This window comes from Carcharodon carcharias, chromosome 4, assembly GCF_017639515.1.
Source record: "Carcharodon carcharias isolate sCarCar2 chromosome 4, sCarCar2.pri, whole genome shotgun sequence".
In the NCBI taxonomy this organism is placed as follows: Eukaryota; Metazoa; Chordata; class Chondrichthyes; order Lamniformes; family Lamnidae; genus Carcharodon; species Carcharodon carcharias.
In genome coordinates this window covers 72,339,055-72,363,745 of record NC_054470.1, presented here as the reverse complement: position 1 = coordinate 72,363,745, position 24,691 = coordinate 72,339,055, and the positions used below count along the sequence as shown (strand labels likewise).

The window sequence follows — 24,691 nt, the reverse complement described above, 5'->3', positions numbered from 1 at the left end:
ACCTCTACGTTGAGCCTCCTCCTAGATGGTGTGCCCTGATGACGTATTTCTTCCGTCAGGTGCACGGCCTGAATTATGACGTGCAGCTCCTGTTTATAGAACAGCTGGGCCTCGGTGGCTCCTTGCAGGCGTTGCCCGTCTTTTACCAGGACCTGATCAAAGTCTGGAAAGTGGTCGCCTCGCGACGCAGCTCTCCCCCGTCAGGAGTAGCGGCTATCGTCAGAGAGCCGCTGCTCAGGAATCCGCCCCTCCGTCCTTTTCAGTGGTTGGCGGAGAGGAGGGCTGTGGCCGCAGGGGTGACCAGGATCGGGGACGTGCTGGGTGGCGGAGGACTGGGCTGGATGCTCCCGCAGGAGTTGGCGCGACGCGCGTCTGAGTGTCCAGGTCGCAGCCGATGCCATCCAAGACCTGAGAACGGTCGTGCTCGGACCCGACGTTATTTTGGGTCTTGAGGTGGCCCAGGTGCGCGGTGGTCTTCCGTCTGAGCGTTCCCCTGTTCGGACGGAATTCCACATTGGCCCCAAGCCCCGAACCCTCCCTCGGGTGCTGGTGCCCCGCAATATGAGCCGCCTCGGGGACATGCCCTCTGTGCCTTTTGGCACGGCAAAGAGGGGCTTTTTGTATGGACTGCTGTTGCACACCTTCCATTTTCTCACCCTTGTCCGTCGACCGGACACGCCCTGGCGTGCCTTGTTGCCGTCCGGCGGCGGAGGCCCTCGATGGGAGGCCCTCTACGGAGGTGTCCTCCCCCTTTCTATCGGAGACCTGGGTTGGAGGGTGTTGCATGCAGCAGTCCCTTATAATAAGAGGATGCATAGGTTCACGGACTCTCAGGACACATGCCCTTTTTGCGGTCTTGTGGAGTCCGTGCACCATGTATACATAGGGTGTTGTAGGCTGCACTCCCTTTTTAGTTATTTGAAAAACCTTTTATTGATGTTTTGTTTGCACTTCAGCCCCACGCTCCTGATCTATGGGCACCCGGTGCGGAAGGGGGTCGGGAAGGAGGAGGACCTCCTCGTGAACCTGCTCCTGGGCCTGGCCAAGTTGGCCATTAACAGGTCCAGGCAGCGGGTGATCGACGGGGGAGTCCCGCCCGATTGTTTGTCCCTCTTCCGCGGCTACGTTCGCTGCCGGATGTCCCTGGAGAAGGAGCACGCGGTGTCTGCTGGCACTCTCGAGGCCTTCCGTGCTCGGTGGGCACCGCGGGGACTGGGGTGTTTTGTTGACCCCTTTAATCACATTTTGATTTAAAGTTTGTAAGTTTCCTTTAAAACTTTGTTCTTGGTTTTACAGCTGACCTGAATTAGGGGCTGTGCCTGATTTATCCCAATTTTGTTGATTTGGTTTTCATTTAAAAGATTATCAAGAGTTCAAATCTCACAATGGCAAGCTATGAACCTATGTAACTTCATCTGAAACAGATGGAAACGGGTTTGCACTCGAAAGAGTTACATTAAAAAGCAGCAGACTGGCGCAGCAGAGACGGGCCCGGCCCATAACCCAGAGGTTGATGGATCAAAGCCGTCCTCTGCTATTTACGTTCTCATTAATGTCAAAAGGGAATATGTCCTGTTGCCCACAATCATGTCTGTTAAAAGACTCCTGGTCGGTCAGTGGCAGATGGATCCCCTACCCGAGGAGCTCAGGCCTTTCACCTGGAGCAGGACCAGCCTCCTCTACCTGGGGGTCCATCTCTGCCCCGCTGAGGAATCCTGGCCGGCAAACTGGCAGGAACTGGAGACGAAAGTCACCGCTCGCCTGCGGCGCTGGACAGGACTGCTCCGAGTGCTATCTTACCGGGGTCGAGTTCTGGTCATAAACCAGCTGATCGCCGCCATGTTGTGGTATCGGCTGGTCACTTTGACCCCTCCCCCGGACTTTGTCACAAGAATCCAGAGATTGTTAGTCGACTTCTTCTGGGACAAAAGATTGCACTGGGTCGCTGCCGAGGTTCTGAGTCTCCCGCTTAGGGAGGGTGGTCAGGCGCTAGTGTGCCTACGCACACAGGTGGCGACTTTCCGCCTTCAGACCCTGCAGCGATACCTCTACGTTGAGCCTCCTCCTAGATGGTGTGCCCTGATGACGTATTTCTTCCGTCAGGTGCACGGCCTGAATTATGACGTGCAGCTCCTGTTTATAGAACAGCTGGGCCTCGGTGGCTCCTTGCAGGCGTTGCCCGTCTTTTACCAGGACCTGATCAAAGTCTGGAAAGTGGTCGCCTCGCGACGCAGCTCTCCCCCGTCAGGAGTAGCGGCTATCGTCAGAGAGCCGCTGCTCAGGAATCCGCCCCTCCGTCCTTTTCAGTGGTTGGCGGAGAGGAGGGCTGTGGCCGCAGGGGTGACCAGGATCGGGGACGTGCTGGGTGGCGGAGGACTGGGCTGGATGCTCCCGCAGGAGTTGGCGCGACGCGCGTCTGAGTGTCCAGGTCGCAGCCGATGCCATCCAAGACCTGAGAACGGTCGTGCTCGGACCCGACGTTATTTTGGGTCTTGAGGTGGCCCAGGTGCGCGGTGGTCTTCCGTCTGAGCGTTCCCCTGTTCGGACGGAATTCCACATTGGCCCCAAGCCCCGAACCCTCCCTCGGGTGCTGGTGCCCCGCAATATGAGCCGCCTCGGGGACATGCCCTCTGTGCCTTTTGGCACGGCAAAGAGGGGCTTTTTGTATGGACTGCTGTTGCACACCTTCCATTTTCTCACCCTTGTCCGTCGACCGGACACGCCCTGGCGTGCCTTGTTGCCGTCCGGCGGCGGAGGCCCTCGATGGGAGGCCCTCTACGGAGGTGTCCTCCCCCTTTCTATCGGAGACCTGGGTTGGAGGGTGTTGCATGCAGCAGTCCCTTATAATAAGAGGATGCATAGGTTCACGGACTCTCAGGACACATGCCCTTTTTGCGGTCTTGTGGAGTCCGTGCACCATGTATACATAGGGTGTTGTAGGCTGCACTCCCTTTTTAGTTATTTGAAAAACCTTTTATTGATGTTTTGTTTGCACTTCAGCCCCACGCTCCTGATCTATGGGCACCCGGTGCGGAAGGGGGTCGGGAAGGAGGAGGACCTCCTCGTGAACCTGCTCCTGGGCCTGGCCAAGTTGGCCATTAACAGGTCCAGGCAGCGGGTGATCGACGGGGGAGTCCCGCCCGATTGTTTGTCCCTCTTCTGCGGCTACGTTCGCTGCCGGATGTCCCTGGAGAAGGAGCACGCGGTGTCTGCTGGCACTCTCGAGGCCTTCCGTGCTCGGTGGGCACCGCGGGGACTGGGGTGTTTTGTTGACCCCTTTAATCACATTTTGATTTAAAGTTTGTAAGTTTCCTTTAAAACTTTGTTCTTGGTTTTACAACTGACCTGAATTAGGGGCTGTGCCTGATTTTTCCCAATTTTGTTGATTTGGTTTTCATTTAAAAGATTATCAAGAGTTCAAATCTCACAATGGCAAAACTATGAAACAATGTAACTTCATCTGAAACAGATGGAAACAGGTTTACTCAAAAGAGTATCAAGAGTTCAAATCTCACAATGGCAAACTATGAAACAATGTAACTTCACCTGAATAGGAACAGATAGAAACATGTTTGTACTCAAAAGAGTTACAAAAAGGTAAGCATGATCCAACTGTTAGGAGTCCATGGCTGCAGGACATATGCAACTTGCTCCAGAAAACATTGTAGTTGGGATGTTCATGCCTTAAAGTGCCAAACGCTTAGTCATTATATTGGTGCAGTCTAGTCAAAAGGAGGCAGCCTGCCAATACTGTGACTGAGGGCTCATAACACATGGCTGCTCTCACCCAGATGCTAGCCTCTTTGTGAATTTGCTGTCATGTTGGGGAGTTGGGAGGGATGCTGAACCCCATGAGAAGACTATGTGCCATTGGCCTCTTTTTAGCGGCTGCCATTACTAAAATAGATGTCCAAATAAGTGACACGCATCCATTGTAGGATCCTTCATGTTCATCCTTTTTATTGCTTGATTGGGATCCAAGCAAATTTTTAGTTGTCCATTTGGCTTCTCTCTCACCACAATGGAATTTACCTAATCTTTAGGCTCTGTGACTCTGGCTATCATTCTTTTCATCCACCTCTTGGAGCTCTCCTTCAGGCTTTCCTTTTAGTTCTATCTCTGATAACTTGTTTACCATCTTCTTTCCTTGTTCTATACATTTTTTCACAGTGATTTGGCTTTCCACTAGTTCTGCAGTTTGAGCCACTTGTGGCACGTTTCCTTCTGATGTGAACTCATGGTCATCCACATCTCCTGCACATCTTTCTCTCTGTCTGTTGCGTATTCTTTTGTTGCTGTTTCATTTCATCAACCCTGCTGCTTTCCTCTTGACTAAATGGTAAAGTGAAAGCGAGCCTTTTGGGTCGTCAGCATCTTCATGTCTACTCGTAGCTTCCTGTGCTCTGGCTGTGTCTACAGCCTATGATGTTGAGAGAATGTCCTTTTCAATTTATTCCTTTTGTACTTCAAGGCTTGCAGAGCCTCAAATGAGCTGTTCTATCAGTCTTTTACCTATGACCTTAAAATTGACATTTTCTGGCTGTATTTTTCAACTTTGTTATAAAATTGTCAAACAGCTCACCTGATTCCTGTTTCGGGCCTTGAAATTCATATCGGAAGATTTGATGATTTGACTTTGGCTGGAGATGTGTGTTGAATTTTCAAAAATTTTGTCTGGGTTTTTTCTGTCATCTTCACTCAGCACCCAGTTAACTAACAAATTCCCTTTCTCTCCTGCCCACAAAAGTATGTAGCTGATCCTTTCCTCTTCATTATTGCCCTTTCGAAAGCAACTGAACATCAGCCTGAACTTTTGTTTAAAATTCTTAAATGCCTCCACGACATCAGTGGCCTCCCAATTCATCATGCCTGGAGCTGGCATTTCATTGCTGTGCACCCATTTTGTTTTTGCACAACATACTCAGTTTTTCTCTCTCTGGCACTAATTCAGGTTGATTTTTCAATTTAATTCAGTGTCAAATTTGTTTAAAATGTTTGAGTTTTTAACTCACAGATGCCACTACCACCATGTTGTCTCATGGTTCCCATAAGTTGGAAATAATTACACTTCGGACTCAAAATAATGGAGCTTAATTGAGTGGATTTCTTTCCTTTTTTTTGCAAAAATATACTTTATTCGTAAATCTTCAAAAACATTTCGAACCATTTCAAAATCACCATTACAAAAATACAATCAGGTTCAACTTTTACAACATGAATCACAAGGTGTATCAGTACAAACAATGAATATTACAATAATTGGCAGACATTCATTTTAAGCTGTACAGCCTGAGGGGCTCTTTACAGTTCCTAGCCCTTCAGTGCACTGTGGCAGAAAGGTCTTAGGCAGCGACCCTTCCCCATTGCGCCTTTGTGGCGGCTGCCCCAAGCTTAACTGTGTCCCTCAGCATGTAGTCCTGGACCTTGGAATGTGCCAGTCAGTAACACTCGGTCGGGGATAACATTTGCGCTGGAAAACCAACAAGTTTCGGGCAGACCAAAGAGCGTCTTTCACCGAGTGGATGATCCTCCAGCTGCAGTTGATGTTTGTCTCGGTGTGTGTCCCTGGGAACAGCCCGTAGAGCACAGAGTCCTGTGTCACAGAACTGCTCGGGATGAACCTCGACAGAAACCACTGCATCTCTCTCCAGACCTTCTTCGCAAAGACACAATCTACAAGGAGGTGAACAACGGTCTCTTCCCCACCACAGCCACCTCGAGGGCAATGTGCAGAGGGGGTGAGACTCCTGGCATGTAGGAAGGATCTTACAGGGAGGGCCTTTCTCATCACCAGCCAAGCTATGTCTTGGTGCTTGTTGGAAAGTTCTGGCGATGAGGCATTCTGCCAAATGACTTTGTCGGTCTGCTCAGGGAACCATCCCACAGGATCCACCCTCTCCTTTTCCCTCAGGGCCTTTAAGACGTTACGTGTCGACCACTGCCTGATGGACTTGTGGTCAAAGGTGTTTCTCTGCATAAATTTTCCCACGAGGGACAGGTCCAACTACTTGGAGCGTTCCGCGGCAGCGTGGCCAGACCCATCCTTCGTAACACTGGGGACAAGTAGAACCTCAGCATGTAGTGACACTTGGTGTTTGCATACTGAGGGTCTACGCACCACTTGATGCAGCCGCACACAAAGGTGGCCATCAGTATGAGGGCGATGTTGGGCACGTTTTCACCCCCTTTATCTAGAGGCTTGTACATCATGTCCCTGCGGACACGATCCATTTTCGACCTCCAGATAATGCAGAAGATGGCTCGGGTGATCGCCACCACACAGGAGTGTGGAATGGGCCAGATCTGCGCCACGTACAGCAACAGCGAGAGTGCCTCACACCTGATGACCAGGTTCTTACCCGCAATGGAGAGGGACCGTCGCTCCCACATGCCCAGTTTCCTTTTCACCATAGACACTCGCTCCTTTCAGTTTCTAATGCGTGCCCTGGTCCCTCCGAACCATATCCCCAGCACCTTCAGGCCGTCAGCCCTGACAGCGAAGGGGACAAAGGATCGGTCAGCCCAGTTCCCAAAGAACATGGCCTCGATCTTCCCACGATTTACCTTGGCTCCCGAGGCCAGTTCGAACTGGTCGCAGATGTGGATCAGTCTGCGCACCGACAGCGGATCCGAGCAGAAGACGGTGACATCGTCCATGTACAGGGAGGCTTTGACTTGAGTGCCTCCACTGCCTGGGATCGTCAGTCCTCTTATGCCCGGATCCTTCCTGATGGACTCAGCAAAGGGTTCTATGCAACACATGAAAAGAACAGGCGAGAGAGGACAGCCCTGTCTGACTCCAGATTTAATAGGAAAGCTATCTGATTCCCATCCATTGATTGAGACTGCGCTACTGATGTTAGTGTAGAGCAGTTGGATCCAATTGCGAATTCCCTCCCCAAACCCTACATCCACCATGTAGGTGTGCGATATTCTGTCAAAGGCCTTCTCTTGATCCAGGCTGATGAGGCAGGTATCCATACCCCTGTCCTGTACATAGGCAATCGTATCCCTGAGCAGCGTGAGGCTGTCAGAGATCCTCCTGCCCGGCACAGTGCAGGTCTGGTCAGGGTGAATCACCAATTCCAGAGCGGATTTGACCCGATTGGCGATGACCTTGGACAGAATCTTATAGTCCACATTCAACAGTGAAATGGGTTGCCAATTTCTAATTTCCTCCCTTTCCCCCTTGTGCTTGTAGATGAGGGTGATAATGCCTTTCCTCATGGATTCTGACATACTGCCGTCCAGGAACATACTCTCGTACACTTCTAGCAGGTCCGGGCCAATCCAGTCCCACAGAGCTGAATACAACTCCGCCGGCAAGCTGTCGCTTCCGGGAGTTTTACTCTTCTTGAAGGACTCATGGGCCTCAGTCAGTTCGTCAGGAGTTAGCGCTTTGTCCAGACTCTCCCGTGTACTGTCGTCTAAGACCTCCGTGATAGAGGACAGGAAGGACTGAGAGGCCGTGCTGTCTGTGGGCTTCACTTCATACAATCAGGCCTAAAAGGATTTGCTGATCCTCAAAATGTCGGACTGTGATGACTTTACTGAGCCATCTTCTTCCTTCAGGCTCCTGATCACAGAGCTCTCTCTGTGTACCTTTTGGAAGAAGAAACATGAGCATGTCTCGTCCTGCTCCACGGAGCGGACTATGGAACGGAAGATGATCTTGGAGGCCTCCGAGGCAAAGAGCGAGGCTTGCTGGCTCTTCACCTCTTGGAGTTCCTCCTTGACATCGACGCCCATCGACTGCTGACAGAGCAGATTCTGCATGTTTTTCTGGAGTCGGGACATTTCCCTCTCTTCCTTTCTGGCTTTCTGGGTGCCTTTGAGGATGAAAAACCTCTTGATGTTTCTTTTGATCGCTTCCCACCAGTGTGTCAGTGACTCAAAGTGGGGTTTCATGGTTCTCCAACCTTTGTAATCCCTCTTGAGCTCCTCAATGTTCTCTGGGGCCAGCAGTTTCACGTTTAGCTTCCATGCCCCCCTGCCAACCTTCTGGTCTTCCTCTAAGTGACAGTCAGCCAGTAGGAGGCAGTGGTCAGAGAAGAACACCGGCTTGACATCGGTGGATCTGACTGCGAATGCACAGGACACAAACAGGAAATCTATCCTGGAACAGACAGACCCGTCAGGCCACGACCAGGTGTATCTACGCTGCGCTCTGTCTGCAGGGTTGCTGAAGACGTTGTGCAGCTTGGCATCCTTTACTGTTTCCATCAGGGATCTGGACGTAGGGTCCAATCTGCTTTCGGCCCTGCCGGATCGTCCAGCCGCATCGATGATGCAGTTGAAGTCACCGCCCAGAATGACCGGCCTGGAGGTTGCCAGCAGCAGTGGGAGCTGCTGAAAAACCTCCAGCCGCTCAGCCCCTTGTGACAGGGCGTAGATGTTAATTAACCGGAGTGGATCATTCTTGTACATTACGTCTGCTACGAGGAGGCGCCCGCCCATCACCTCCTTAACCTGGGAGACGGTGAAGTTGCCTCCCCGCAGCAGAATACCCAGGCTGGAGGAACGAGAGTCGTTTCCTCCCGACCAGATCGATGGCCCGTGGGACAACCATCGTGACCATTGCCTGTAGGAGCTGAGGTGCGGTATCACACACTCCTGCAGAAACAACAGGTCAGCTTTGACCTTGGCAAGGTAATCCAAGGTCGCAACACATCGCGTAGTAGATTTAATGCCACGCACATTTATGGATACAATCTTTACACCCATTTTAAAGCAGTTAGTCGCTTACCAAACCTGTTGTCTCTGAGTTCCAGACCTTTGGTCTGCTCCTTCATGCCCGTAGTGTGCTCAAATTACTTCACTTTGGATGGGCTGAGGAAAGCGTCCTGAACCTCCCCATTGGCGGTGTTCTGCTCGGGTGGCATCTGGGGTCCGTTCAGAGAGCAGGGTTTGAAATGTCCTCTGTTGGAGAAGCTTCTCCAATCCTCTCCCCCTCTGGGGCGTTGCTGCTCCCGGCTTCCCGGAGCTGGGGTGCGCTGAGCGCCTCACTGTTCCCAGATTCCTGGGGCTGTGGTACACTGGCCTCTTCGGATTGTGGGCAAAGTTGGGGTGCGCTGGTCTCCTCATTGTCTCCAATGTTCTGGAGCTCGGGTGTCTCATCCTCCAACTCCCTAGTGTTTTGCCGCTTCTTCTGTTGGCGCCGTCCTGGCCCTTCTTCGTCCAAATAGCTACTGCTCTTGTTATCCGTGTCGGAGAGGAGATGCCTCTTGCCTCTTGTCTGGGAAGTGGCTTGGTTTCTTCTTAGCCCCTTCTTCCTTTTGGCTCTCTTCACCAGCTGCCAATCCCCTTGCTGCTTTCCCACTGCTGCCTCCTCCTCTTCCATTGATTTGCTCTCCTGAGGAGTGGGAGGTTCAGGGGGCAGTGCTGTTGATTGGCCGTCTGTTGCCCCAATCTTTGTCTCTCTCTGTGTCCTCCTTTGTCCCGTTGTTCTCCCTGGGGGCCTTGGTGGTTGGAGTGACATGAGGCATTTTTTCTGCTTCCCCCTCGTTGGCTTTGGCTGCCTGTGCATAAGTACGGCAACGTTTGGGGCAGGTCTTGTAGAGGTGACTTGCCTCGCCACACAGGTTGCAGCACTTAGCCTGTCTACAGTCTTTTGTCTGGTGCCCTTCCTGTTTGCAGTTCTTGCAGAGGATGGTGCTGCAGTTGGCCGCCACATGACCAGACTTGCCGCATGAGCAACAAAGTTTGGGTTGCCCAGCGTAGACAAGGTAGCCACGGCTTCCCCCGATAGCGAATCTGGAAGGGGGGTGGAAGATGGCTCCCTTACCGTTGGTCTTGAGCGTTACCTAACCTGGCATTTACATGTCCAGATCCCCAAATCATCTCTAACCGCGGTGCAGCTCCCAACCTTATAGAAGTACCTGGTAAGGAAGGTGAGCACGTCAGCGACAGGGACGAAGGGGTTGTAAAGGTGCACCGTCACAACCCGTTCTCGTTGCAACGGCAGAGCAAAGAGCGGCTCCGCTGTCAGGATCTTCATTTCTGGCAGGTCTTTCTTTTCCTCAAACACCTTCAGGAGTTTGACACAAGCTGCCACTTGCTTGAAAGTCACATCAAAAAATCCAGCGCTGGGGAAATCCTGTAGGCAGTAGATCTCCGCAGCCTCGAAACCACACAGCTTGAATAGGATCCTCTTGGTGAAGACGGTCCTATCCATTCCTGTTCCTTGCTCGCTGCCCTTCACCGTGACTCAGATGGTGTTAGGTACCCCATAGTAAGGAGTTTGATTGTTTATAGCCATTGCTCGTTGATCTTTCCCTGGCAGAAACGCGATCAAGGTCTCTCCCCTGCCAGGTAAGTGGATTTCTTTCCGATCCTGTAGACTTATACATTGTTACTTGGCATGTGCAGTGCAGCAGTAAGTTAAGTGATATTCATATGTTAGTTCCTAGCACTTCACGAATAATGTAACTTCAATATGTAATACTTGGAATCCTTAGAGCAAAGAGGTTTAGGGAAGATCTAATTAAAAAATTGAGGGGTTTTGACAAAGTAAGGAGAAACTCCGTCTTCTCTCAAGCGGGTTGTTAACCTGCAGGAATCATAGATTTTTAAATAATTAGTAAAAGAACTAGAGGCAAAATGAAGAGAAACATTCTGTCACAGTGTTGTTAAGATCTGGACTGCACTACGTTAGTATCAGACTCCAATTTCCAAAGGCAATTAGACATATACTTGACTAATTTGTAAAGTTATGGTTGAAAAGGTGTGGTGTGAGACTAAATTAGACAGAACGAATAGCCTCCTCTAGTACTATAGATTCTGTGGGAATAGCTGCCCTGGTTGTGCCCTGTGCGAAACCAGGTTTCACTGTCTCTGTAACACTGCCTGCAGTTCTCTCCTGTTACCATGTGCTGCCGCTGCCCCTGACCCGGAAGTGTTTGCTGCTGCAAGGGGCGAGGTGAAAGGTCACTCATTCACTTAGCAACAGCGCCAGCCAGTCGGGAGCACCGGGTCTGTCGGTAAAAGCCAGAGATTCACCGTCTGTCTGCTCACCGGTAGAGCCTTCAGTGAGTTACCCCAGCCGGAGAGAGCGGCCTGTGTCGGCTGCGTATTCAGGCTGAGCACCAGGAGCGGCTGTGTCCAGATAGGCCCAGAGCAGGAGGGTGAGTAAGCAAAGGACCGGGAGACAGGCACCGGCTTCTATGTTAACTACATACTAGTAAGCTCAGTCTCAGTAAATCCACACCACACCACACAACTTCTAACACCAGTAAACTCAGTCTCACTAACACACTCTTAACACCACGCACTCCCTGTTCACTGACTACATTCAACCCCCTCCAGTCCAAATCACAGCCTCACCAACACCAGTAAACCAAGGATGGAATTTTCTGTGCCCATTGGCACTGAGCGTCATGGTGGGCATGAGTGGACAATATGCTGGGAAGGCCAAAATTCGGTTTCATATCATCGTGAAACTAGTTTGTGATTGTCCGCTCCGCCCATCAATGGCGGACTGCCTTTCCCGCCACTGGATGTCGGGAACTTCATTTTAATACATTTGCATATCATTATAAGTCCTACTGAATCATCTAGGCAAGTGTTTCACAACTGTACATAAGCGACTTGCATTTGGCGAGCTACACTTTGCTCAGGACTTTGAGGTTTGTTTGCCTATCTTTCTTCAGGCAGTACTCGTGGTCAGACTTCACAGGCAGCACCACATCACTTTTAAGGGGGCTCACAGGCAGGTCTCTACCTACCAGGCCAGCGTAAGGTGGGGTAGCTTTTCAATGGCTGCAGGGATAGGGCTTGCTTGGGGAAAGGGGAGAAGTGGCCTCAGGCAAGGGAAGGGGCTACAGGGCAAGAGCTGTGCTGGGGAAGGGGGATATTCCAGGGGATGTATGGGGGCATATGTTGATCTGTGCAAATGACGTCAAGATGATGAGGGCTGAGGAGGCAGTCTCCAGAAGAGGTGAAGCCAGATTGTAATGTGAGGGTTTGTGTGTGAGATGCCAGTGAATGTGAGAGTTCAAAGTGATAAGATGGATGCCTTACCCTGGAGGCATGGATGAGATCATTCATCTGCTTTCTGCACTGGCCATCTCTGCCATTGCCTCCCAAGCTGGATTGGTGAGATTGATGGGCCTCCTGCAGCCAGAGTGGGGGTAGAGGACATTGTGGCAGGCCTCCACGGCATCCAGAAGGCGTCTCAAGGATGTGTCATTGAATCAGGGGGCTGCACTCTTCTTGGCTTTTGGGGCCATGTCTTTACAAGTACCCTTCTGGGCTGCAAGCATTGAGAAGTGTGTGTGCAGCTGCCATTTAAACATGGTGCCCCGCTTGAGGAAGCGGGTGAGGTAACGATGTGGTGGGCAAATCGGAGGCTGTGTGCCAGCAAGATAGCGTGTTTCCTGTGACTGCATAATTAATGAGGTGGGAATGGGATGATACAGCATGAAAAGCCGCCGTTGCAGCATCCATTTTCCCAACTGCTACCACACTTAGTGCAAATCTAGGACAATTCCACCTCAAGTCTTCAACTTCGCTACTCAATTCACCCTTACTGCTCCACCCATGCCTTCAAGCCGTCTTGATCCACTGTCATGACATGCAATGTTATTATGCCCTTTCATTACCTCAGGGTATTCCCACAGTGCTTTACAGCAATTGAAATGTATTCATTGATGTAATATAGGAAATATTGCAGTCAAGTTTGTGTACAGGAAGCTCTCAGAAGAGCAGTGTGATATTGACCAGACAATCTGTTTTTGTGTTGTTGATTTAAGGGATACATATTGGTTAGGACACCCACTGGGGATAGCTCCCCTTCTGTTCTTAGAGAGAATGTCATGGGATCTTTCTTGTCCACCTGTCAGGTCTCAATAAAGAGTCATCATCTCTCCCAGTGTGGCACTCCCTCAGTAGTGCACTAGAGTATCAACCTAGATCTCTGTGCTCAATTCCTGGTGTCAGGCTTAAACTCTGGCCCGGCTGCTGCACTCCGGCCAGGCTGCCACCATCCCACACATCTGCAGAAAGCATTTGAATATTCTTTCTCCTTTAGACTTCAATTCATCCTGCCTGACATACGACTTAGTCTACTGATTTATAATTGTGATCAATGTGAAGTCACTCTGCTGTTTCAATAACCTGCTATACTGTCCGGATGGACAAAGTGCATTCCCAGAATCTGGCCAAAATGTTGCACAGTGCATTAATATCTCTACAATTGACTTGTTTTAATTTAATACATTTTTGTATTATTTATAAGTTGTTCTGTGTGAAATGATCTAGCAGCTGCCTGCTATGAAGTGGCAGGCAGAGAGGATTGACCTTGCATGCATTGAACTCTGCTATTAACAACGACAGTTGCAGGGATTTCTTTTGAACCCTAGTTCAGTTACAAACCCATTCATAATATTACTTCAACCTTGCTGTAAAACCATCTCAAGCTTATATCGCAGCTCACTCCTCAATTTTCTCTCCTGAAATAATTAAATGAAATACAACCAATTAAATACAATTAATTAGAGTTACAGGTTCAAAGGGGCTAGCAACCCTTCGTTTGGCTGGTCTTCATGCCTGGGGATGAGCAATGAGAGTTAATGCCATCAATTGTGGGACCCTCAAAGGTGATCTCTAACCTATCCCTGGCTAACATACACTTATGTACAGTTTCAATTCAGAATCAGTGGACAAGTTTGAAAACTGGTTGAATATTTATTGTTCCCTTCCCTAGTCCATTGCTGTCGAGGCCAATTGTAGCATCCATGTCACCACCCAGTTGAGATAGGTCTCTACTTGAGCCTGAGATTGAAACCAGAACTTTCCTAACTTGTATGATAAGTACCATACCAAGTGCCCATTATCAACTCAACATGGGACTCAAAGAAATGTCTTTCATCTGCATTGATTTTGTAGAAATTAAAACTTTCTCACCGGAAGTTGACATCAGGACTGTATAGCTGGTCTCCAATTGTTCTTGGTTTCCTATCAAACAGCACCAGAGGCTGGGAGTGAGGAGAAAGACAGATGACTATCCTCAGCCATAAAATCTTGTTTGTCTTTAGGGTCATAAGACTTGAAAAAATTTTTGTAAAGATTCCAGCCCATTCTCCCAGATCCTCTGCCTCCATCACATCTGTCCTGATGTTGCTACCTTCCAGAACAGTGCTTCTGACATGTCTTCCTTTTTCCTGAACCGAGGGTTCCCCAACAGGGCCATCTGTCACTTGTTCTTATGTTTTGCTTTCACAGAGCGCTGACCCTTGTTCTGCTATTAACACATACTGCTATCCTATCTTTATATCACTATCAGCACCTTCTTTAGTCTTTAACATTAGCATTAACATTCCCTTTGTCTTTTGTCCATGGCATCTCTTTCAAATCTCTCTTAAGCCCCAACTATCCCTGACCTTCTATTTTGCTCCACCCCCCCCACAAACACTATAACATGCATCACGTTTCTACCTCTTTAACTCTGAAGAAGAGTCATACGGACTCATTAACTCTTATTCTCTCCACATATGTTGCCAGGCCTGCTGAGTTTTTCCAGCATTTTCTGCTTTTATTTCAGATTTCCAGCATCCACAATATTTTGCTTTTATATTATTGAAAACATTCTTATTTCTTTAAACATTTAGGAAAATGTACTAGATGTTATATAACACCATATAAACCAGGGAGGCCCCAGGTTGGCTCCCCACTGGTCTGAACCACTGGCTATAGGGTACAATTACGCAATACCTTTGGGCTTGAGAGCAAGGAAATCAGATCCTAGTATTTTGTTGACCTCTGCTCATAAGCTTTTGTGTGTGTGAAAAGGACAACATTGGTCTTGGTTGTGATGTCCTTTGTGGTTGTGTAGCTCACTGGCGATTGTCTGGGCTTACACTAGCTCTAAGAATTGTCAATTGAGTAAGATATTGGAGGCTGACAAGCACCTGTGGAACTGCACTCCAACACCAGTTAGTGCCTTTTGGAACAAAAAGCAGAAAATTGGTGTTGCGGAAACAAATAGTTACATGCACATGGCTGTCATGATTTCATATGACACTTCAAGGAGGTAATTGCGATGACATGTTTGAAGTGTAGACCCTGGTTACTTGTTTTGTTAATTATGGATTTAAAAGACTTGAATATTCAATGGATGCTGCGGTGAAACTGAAATGCTCCAGTTACATTAGCCCTGGATATCCCTGAACAATGCATCAACTACTTGACTTTGATGTGAATCTAGTCAGTTAACTCCACTGCCTATATCTGACTGCACCAAATGCTGTTCACCCGTCACCCCTGTGCTTGCTGACTTTTATTGGCTCTTATTCCACCAATGCTTAAATTTTAAAATATTTAACCTTGTGTTCAAATCCCGCTATTGCTTCACCCATACCTATCTCCCAACTCTTCCAGCCCCTGCAAACTTTAAAGAACCCTGTATTCCTCTAACTCTGGCGTATCCCCTGCTCCCTTCCCCTCATCATTAGTGGATATAACTTTAGCTGTCTTGGTACTAAGCCCTGGAATTACTTTCCTAAACCTTCCTACCTCTTCATCTCCCTCTCCTCCTTTAAAACGTATACCTTTCTTTTAGTTACGTGGCGCCTAATAAATATTCCTTTGGTTTTTGTGTCAACTTTTGTCTGACTATGCTCCTGTGTTAAAGATGACATTTGCATGCTAGTTATTTTTGTTTGTGTCCTTACTAATCAGAGACCTTTTTTTGTTTTAAACTACTCCTTCCTATATTGGACTAAGTTAAAATGTGAATGGGTGGTCCAATCAAGTTGGCACATCTTTTTCATATCTAGGACTTGGGGTTCACTCCACATTGAACCAATGAGCTAAAATTTGCATCTGTCAGCTGGCCATAAGGATCATATTAATATGAATTTGGGTAGTCCTTTCTACAGCTTGTGCATTTCCCCAACACCTGGGAAAATCCATGTGTATTATTTGCTTTGACTAGGCCCCAACAACAGCTCAAGAGATTACTGGAAGTAGGATATTTTCTTAACAGGAAACTGCAGCACAGATGAGTGAAAAATAAGTCAGTCGCTTCAACTGGACAAATCAATACAGTTTCCTTCTTCACAAGTGCCTTTTTGTAAGGATTTTTTGATGAGTAACTGACATTGGCTTTGTTAGCAGTGATATCATTGAGGTACTTTTTAAGCTTGCCCTTCCATCTTGTACACACTCCTGTGTTAGTATAATTGACTTGTTGTCAAGGTTTACAATTCCAACCAATGTCTTGCTTGAAGGTCATCATTAGAAATGTAGCAATTTATTGTGCCATAATGAGATAAGGAGGCAGAGGTCTGTGCTAGCAGTTCCTCGCACCATGAGCTCCAATCATGGTACTAGAAAAGTTTTTTGGTTGAATGCCAGGCAACGCTCTGTTTGAAGAGAAAGATAAACTGTAGAGCTAAAATATTTCTAAGCTTCCTTTTGCGCTGCACAGAAAAGAGTGGATGGCCTGCCTCAGTAGTATACCGTCATCTCATTTTGGAGAGGAAGTTGCGTTGAATTCCAGCTTGGCCCGCAGAACATAAATAGAAGACCATGAATAGGGAATCTGAACCACATGGCAAAATAAGTCACATTTAGGTTGTAATAAAGGAAATGAGCTAAGCCCTTTAGCTCCTCAACCATGTTCCACCATTCTGATGATCATGGCTAACCTGTACCTCAAAAATATTTCCTCAACTTCCTCTGCTCTGTTTCTTGACCTCCTTACAAAGCAAATCAGTCTCCTTATTGAAATTTAAATTGACCAGGCATCCTTTTTTCAGGGAGAGAGTTCCAGATTTCTTCTACCCTTTCTATTGGTAAAGTGCTTCATGATTTCACTCCTGAATGGCCAAGTTCAAATGCCCCCTTGTTCTGGATTCCCTCATCAAAGAAAATGGGCTCTCCACACTTAACCTAGTGAATCCTTGAATTATTTTAAAGGCTTTGATTAAATGATACCAACAACCGTAAGTCAAAGGAATGCAGGTCAAATTTACAATCTGTCCTCATATTCTAATCCTTTAAGCCTCAGTATCATTCAGACGAATCTGTGCTGCACTCCCACCAATGCTGGTATATGCCACCTGTGATGTGTTGCTCAAAACTGAAACCACTATTCCAGGATCTGACCAAGATCCAGTACAATTGAAGCACAACTATCTCACATTTGAATTGCAACCCCCTTGGAATAAAGGCCATCATTGCATTTGCCTTGTTAATTTCTTTTTATACTTGTGCACTAGTTTTTAGTGATTTGTGTACATGAACATACAAATCAGTTTGATCCTGCCACGGTTCCTATTCTCACTATTAAGAAAACCTTAGTTTGTCTTTTTTGGGTCCAAAGTGGATGACTGCACATTTACCCAGATTGAACCCTATCTGCTACATTTTTGGCCTTTCACTTTGTCTATTCTTTTTGTAACTTTCTGTTTCTATCTGCACAATTTATTGCCTCTCCTAACTTAGTCTCATCTGCAAATGTGGATATACAGCTCTTTAATCCTTCCAAGTCATTAATGGTGAAAAACTGATGCCCCAGGCTATTTTAGGCATGGTAATGTGTACTGAGATAGGATTAATTAATGACCTCATAGTAAAGGAGCCTCTAGGCAACAGTAATCATAGCATGTAAGAATTTTGCATTCAATTGAGGATGAGAAATGTGGGTCTAAGACTTATGTTTTAAGCTTAAAGGCAATTACAAGAGCATGAAGACAGAATTGGCGAAAGTGGGCTGGGAAATTAGGTTAAAAGGTAAGATTGTAGAGAAACAGTGACAGACGGCTAAGGAGAAATTTCATAACTCTCAACAAAGATATATTTCATTGAGAAAGAAAGATTCTATGAGAAGGATGCACCATCCGTGGCTAACTAAGGAAGTTAAGGATGGTATATTGAAAGAAAATGTGTAGAATACTGAGAAGATTGGTGGTGGGTCAGAAGTTTGGGCAAAGTTTAGAAATCAGCAAGGAGAGAAATTAAGGTCTGAGAGAAAACTAGCTAGAAATATAAAAGCAGACAGTAATAATTTCTACAAGTATATAAAAAGGAAAAGAGTAGCTAAAGTGAATATTGGTCTCTTCGAGGGTGAGACTGGGGAATTAATGGGAAAAAAGGAAATGGAGGAAACATTGAACATGTATTTTGTTGGTCTTCATGGTAGAAGACTCAAAAAGCACCCTAAGGAGAATTGAAAATCAAGAGGGGAAAGGGAGGAAGGAACTTAAAACAATCACGATTGCTAGAGAAAGAGTACTAGGAAAACTAATGGGACTAAAGGTTGACAATTACCCTGGACGCAATGGCCTGCATCCTTATCTCTTAAAAGAAGTGGCTGTAGAGACGGTGGATGCATTGGTTGTAATCTTCCAAAATTCCTTGGATTCTGGAAAAATCCCAGCATTTTGAAAAATTGCAAATGTAACACCTCTAATCAAGAACGGACAGATACAGCCGGAAATAATAGGCCAGTTAACCTAATGTCTGTTATGGAAAAAATGCTTGAATCCATTATTAAGGAGGTAATAGTTAGACATTTAGAAAATCATAATACAAACAGGGAGAGTCAGTATGCTTTTGTGAGCGGGAAGCGATATTTGACGAATTTATTAGCATTCTTTGAGGAAATAAGGAGCATGGATAATGGGGAACCAGTAGATTTGGTGTATTTGGATTTCTAAAAGAGATTTGATGAGGTGCTACATAAAAGATTACTTAACAAGATAAGAGCTCATGTTTTTGGGGGTGATATAGTAGCATGGATAGAGGATTGTTTAGCTAATCAGAAGCAGAGAGTTGGGATAAATGTGTTGTTGCCCTGAGAAGCTGGTGGTGGGCCTCATGTCCTTGCAGTGATGGTGCTCCTGTGATGTTATTGGTTGAGAATTTTAGGAATGATGAAGGAATGGAGTTGTACCTCCAAGTTATGATGGTGTGTGACTTGGAAAAGAACTTGGAGATGATGTTATATCCATGTCATTGTTGCTTTTGTCCTGCTCAGTATTAGCAGTCACAGAGAAAGTGGTTCTATTAAAGTTAGCTTGGTGACTGAGTATGATAAAATGCACCCTGTCAATCATGCAGTCATCTATCTATAATGTGGAGGGGTGGATTTTGAATTCAGTGGCAAAGAGGCTGATCAAGCAAATTGCTCTGTTCTGGATAGTGTACAGCTTTTTGAAGTTATTGTAACTGCACTCATCCAGGCAAATGGTGAGAAGTCTTGTAGATGGTGCAGAAACTTTGAGGGTTGGGTCTGGTAGTGTAACACTCAGCAAAGTGTACCTGGTCACAGCACTGCTTTTGAAACTGAGAGCAGTTGAGATAACTGATTGAGACTTAGAGTTTGGTGATGGTGGTGGGGGGGAGTTTGGTGATGGTGGTGGGGGGGAGTTTGGTGATGGTGGGGGGGGGGAGTTTGGTGAGGGGGTGGAGGAGGTGTTTGTTTCCTTTTTCTGTCTTTCTCACCCTGTAGGAATTGGTTCTTATTCTATTACAGGGAAAGGAGCTAGCTGTTTGAGTATCTGGTAAATCGGTAAGTTCTATTCTATCCCTGAGGTTTAAAATAGTACACAAATTGGTGGTAAAGTTAATAAAATGTATAACAAAGAAACATAAATAAGTGATTAATATAACTTAGTTATTATTTAACACACATTGAGGATGGCAAGGCAGGTGATGTGTCAAGACTGTGGGATGTGGGAGCTCTAAGATAACATTGATCCAGGGCAAATACATCTGCAGTAAATGTTTGTAACTTGAGGAAATTAAGCTGGAGCTGAGCTGCAGACTCTGCGACAAACCAGGGAGGGAGAAAGTTACCTGGATGCTTTGTACCAGGAGGCATGTCACCCCCTCCACTGCATTCGCTGCTCCCAATGCGGTCTCCTCTACATTAGAGAGACCAAATGCAGACTGGGTGACCGCTTTGCGGAACACCTTTGGTCTGTCCACAAGCATGGCCCAGACCTCCCTGACGCTTGCCATTTCAACACACCACCCTGCTCTCATGCCCACATGTCCGTCCTTGGCCCGCTACAATGTTCCAGTGAAGCTCAACGCATATTGGAGGAACAGCCCACCTCATCTTCCGACTAGGCACTTTGCAGCCTCCAGGACTTAACGTTAAGTTCAACAACTTTAGATCATGAACTCTCCTCCATCCCCACTCCCTTTCTGATCCCCCTTTTTCCAATAATTTATAATTTTTTTACAAATATATTTTTCTTTTCCCTCCTGTTTTTAAATTTATTTAGATCTATTGTTTCATCTCCGCCTTTTAGCCTATTTTGATCCCTGCCCCCCCCCCCCCCCCCCCCCCCCCCCCCCCACTAGGGCCATCTCCCACTTGTTTGTCCTGCCTTCTATCCTTAATGCCCTCATCTACCCCAATAACCTTTGGAGGCAGTTCAAAGGAGGTTTAATGGATGATAGCTGGTATGAGTGGGTTGTCTTATGAGGGTAGGTGGGTCAGCCTGGGCTTGTTTCCACTGGAGTTTAGAAGAGTGAGGGGTGACTTGAATGAAGTATATATGATCCTGAATGGTCTTGACAAGGTGGACATGGAAAGAATGTTTCCTCTTGTGGGTGAATCCAGAAGTAGGGGCACTGTTTTAAAATTAGGGGTCGCCCTTTTAGGACAGAGATGAGGAGAAATTTTTTCTGAGATTGTGAGACTTTGGAACTCTCTGCCTCAGAAGGCATTGGAGACGGGGTCACTGAATATTTTTAAGGCAGAGGTAGATAGATTCTTGCTAGGCAAGGGAACCAAAGGTTATCGGGGTAGATGGGAATGTGGAACTCAACACAAACAGATCAGCCATGATATTGAATGGTAGAGCAGGCTCGAGGAGCTGAATGCCCTACTTCTGCTCCTATTTTGTATGTTCATATGATATCAATGTGGCTGGCCCAGTTAAGCTTCTGGTCACTGGTAAGCCCCAAGATGCTGTTCAGGAAGAGGGAGGGATGATTTGGTTTTATGCTTCTTTTCAAAGTAAAAAATACACTATGAAAGTATTCTCATAGTACTCATGATGAAACCAGCCAACCACTGTTTATTGCGCAGATGTCAAGATCAAGTGTAGGCCTCAGGCCAAATGGGGTTGGATGTTGGAGATAATATCAGAGCATGCAGATGTATTTCAATCTCAATTCAGTCATATGTTTTGTCCTTATAATACTTTGACTTTATTATTATTCATTGTGGCACTTTAGATAACTAATAGAACTGATTGGAGCACCGGAGTTTTTCTGCAGTAGAGGCTGAGTTGCAAAGCTGAGGTGTTACAGCACTATCAACGGCATGAGTTATTACAATGTGACAGATTTGCACAAATTATTTTGCTGTTGTAAACATTGCATTTTATAGTGGGGAAAAGCTGACACTAAGCTGTGACAAGAACGAGGAAGTAAAGTTTTTTTTTGATAAGTTGTGTAGAGGCCTTTTAGAGGTGTAGAGGAGAGCTGCTGGAAAGACAATACTGGATATGAGGGACTTGAGTTGCGTAAGAGACTGAAGAAACTGGGATTGTTCTCCTTGAGAAGAAAGGTTAGGGAAACATTTAACAGGGTTAAAATGAAGTGTTTTGACAGAGTAAATAAGGAAAGAGTGTTTCCATTGACAGGGTCAGTAATGAAAGGACAAGATATTTAAGGTATTGGCAAAAGAACTAGGAGCAGAGATGAGAACTTATTTTACACAAGTGCTAATTGCTGTAAAATGCACTGCCTAAAAGGATGGCAGAAGCAGATTGCATAATGCCTTTTAAAAGAGAATTGGGCAAATACTTGAAAAAAATACAGGACCGGGGGGAAAAGCAGGGCATTGGGACTGTCAAAAAACTAGCATTGGCACTGTGGACTGAATATATGGTTATTATTTTCTGTTTTTATTTTGAATTTGTGTCATTTACAGTTTTTATATATTTCTCTCTCTGAACATAGTTTGACGTTTGAGAACATTATAGGCTGCAAATTGTGAAGGTGTAAGCAGACAGGAAAACAAATTTGTGAAACAGACCCTGGAAAGACCTGAAAGGATAGTTGAATTACTTTGGAATTCCTTGTTTTCCAGATTCTGGTGAACAGCAGGAGAAAATGGCAGCTGGCAATATGGAAATTGATGATTCCTTGTACAGGTAAGAGAAGAACATCCAAATATGTTGAAGAGCAAAATAAATATTAGTGCAAGAAAACTAATAATGGCTATGTTCCCACGAGGTGTCTTGGGCTTCTGGACTTCAGTGCCTTGTGATGGCATCTGCTGCGGTCCAGTTCGCTAGGTGCTCCCCAGCCTTTGTTACCTTGTCCAATTCACGTTTTTCCTGCCTGGTCCTTGCCTTACCTGACAAGCACAGCCATATCCCAGCAGAAAATGCAGTTATGATTTTGAATCCTGTCTGACTTTTTTCATCTTTGGTTGTGAACTGCTGCAGCCAGTTATTTATCTTTCTGTTGTCTGGCTGCAAGTTAGCTAAATGAACATTGACTGAAGATTGAATCTAGGACTTTCTTAGCCTTTGTGATTCAGCCCCACACTACAATGCACTTTTATCTTTTAAGCTATTTTGGAGCAAAATTTAAATCACATTTTTGCCAAACTCAAAGAGCTCTTAAGTGGGTATAATTTTGTAAATTAAGATCTGTTGTGTAAGTGATAATGAGTTGACTTCTTCACAGACTGTTCTTGACCACATTGAATAAACATGAAAATTATATAACAGTTAAAATTACCATGTGACCATATTAATAGTTCTTGTGGGCTTTCCTACTATGTTTACAGAGAGGTTTGTTGCTCAATGTTTCCAGCCCCAAGTACTTTTCCTTCTGGCAGGTTTTTTCGTGGAAGGTTTAGGGCTGTTGTTTCATTGTGGAGTCATTGACAAATCCTGATTTGCGCTTCTGCTGTGGTATTTGTGGTTACACCCAAATTTCATTTGGGCTCGTAAGGAACATATTGTTTCTATTTCACTTTGTGGCCTTAGTTACTGCTGAGGAAATCCATCACCATTGTGGATCAAGGGAATATGAGTAATGGGAGTGCCCACACTGTGACTTTTTTGGGAAAATTTTTGAAAGATTAATGGAATTCATTTTCATCTTTACTTTCAGTGGTGGAACTCGCAGTTTTAATCTTAGCAATTTCAAAGGGTGAAAATCAGGCAGGTTCTGCAGTGGGCAGGTGATCCATTCTGCCCAATGGTCCAGATCTCTGACTTTCATTGTCTTAATTCTTCATTTGATTTCATCGAAATAGTCAATCGGTTTGAAGCAAAAAAGCTATTGAATACTTGGAGTTGGGATATGCTGTATGACATTGAGAGCAGAAATTAAATTGGTTTTTAATCTATATAACACAAAAAGGTCCCTGACATCATGACATAAAAACAAGCTTAGACTATTCAGATCCTCAAACTTATTCTGCCATTCAGTTCGATCATGGCTGGCCTGCATCTTAACTCCATCTACCCACCTAGGTTCTGTAACCCTTGATACCATTGCCAAACAAAAAAAATCTATCAATCTCAGTTTTGGCGTTTCACTTGACCTGTCTTCAGCAGTTTTTTGGGTGAAAGAGTTCCAGATTTCCACCACCCTTTGTGTGAAGAAGCTGTCCCTGACATTGTAACTTAACAGCCCAGCTCTAATTTTAAAGTTATGCCCCCCTTGTTCTGGACCCCCTATCTGAGGGAATATTTCCTCTGTCTAACCTATCAACTCCCTTAATAATGTTAAAACATCTCAATTAGATCATCCTTTAATCTTTTATATCAAGGAATGCAAACTTAGTATGTGCAACCTGTCCTCAAAGCTAAACCTTTTTTGCCTCTGGAACCTTCTGCAGTACCTTCAAGGCCAATGCCTCATGTATGTGGTGTGGTGCCCAGAACTGAAAGCAATATTCTAAACGGGGTCTAACCAGAACCTTATATAACCATAACATCATTCCCATCTTTTTGTATTCCAATCTCCTTGAGATAAAATTGTTAAGGAACACTTTCTATGAACTATAATGGTGATATAACCAGTAGCATCCTTTTTTTTTTCATTTATTCTTTCAAGGGGTATGAGTATCGCTGGCTAGGCCAGCATTTATAGTCCACCCCTAATTGCCCTTGAGAAAGTGATAGTAAGCGGCCTTCATGAAGCGCTGCAGTCCATGTGCTGTAGGTACACACAAAGTATTGTTAGGAAGGGAAGTCCAGGATTGTGACCCAGCGACAGTGAAAGAACGACAATGTATTCCAAGTTAGGGTGGTGTGTGGCTTGGAGGGGAACTTCCAGGTGGTGTCATTTCTATGCATCTGCTGCTCTTGTCTTTCTAGGTGGTAGAGGTCACAGGTTTGGAAGGTACTGTCAAAGGAGTCTTGGTGAGTCACTGCAGTGCATCTTGTACATAGTACATACTGCTGACACTGTATGTTTATGGTGGAGGGAGTGAATGTTTAAGGTGGTGGATGGGGCACCAATCAAGCAGGTTGCTTTATCTTGGATGGTGTCAAGCTTCTTGAGTGTTGTTGGAACTGCGCTCATCCAGGCAAGTGGAGAGTATTCTATCATTCTCCTGACTTGTGCCTTGTGGATAGTTGGCAGGTTCTGGGGAGTCAGGAGCCAGGTTGCTCACCACAGAATACCTAGCCTCTAACCTGCTGTTATAGCCACAGTATTTATAGGCTGGCAAAGTTCAGTTTCTGGTCAATGGAATCCCACA

General features: G+C 46.0%; 1 protein-coding gene across 1 annotated transcript in view; it reads left to right on the top strand.

Moving 5' to 3' along the window:
* Positions 1 to 10,890: 10,890 nt before the first annotated feature.
* uba6 (ubiquitin like modifier activating enzyme 6) overlaps positions 10,891 to 24,691 on the top strand; it is a 136,205-nt gene continuing 122,404 nt past the window's right edge. Inside the window, exons 1-2 of the mRNA XM_041186377.1 lie at positions 10,891 to 11,123; positions 22,055 to 22,118. Of these exons, the coding sequence (XP_041042311.1) occupies positions 22,078 to 22,118 (41 nt within the window). The 5' untranslated portion in view covers positions 10,891 to 11,123; positions 22,055 to 22,077. The remainder of the gene's footprint in view (positions 11,124 to 22,054; positions 22,119 to 24,691) is intronic.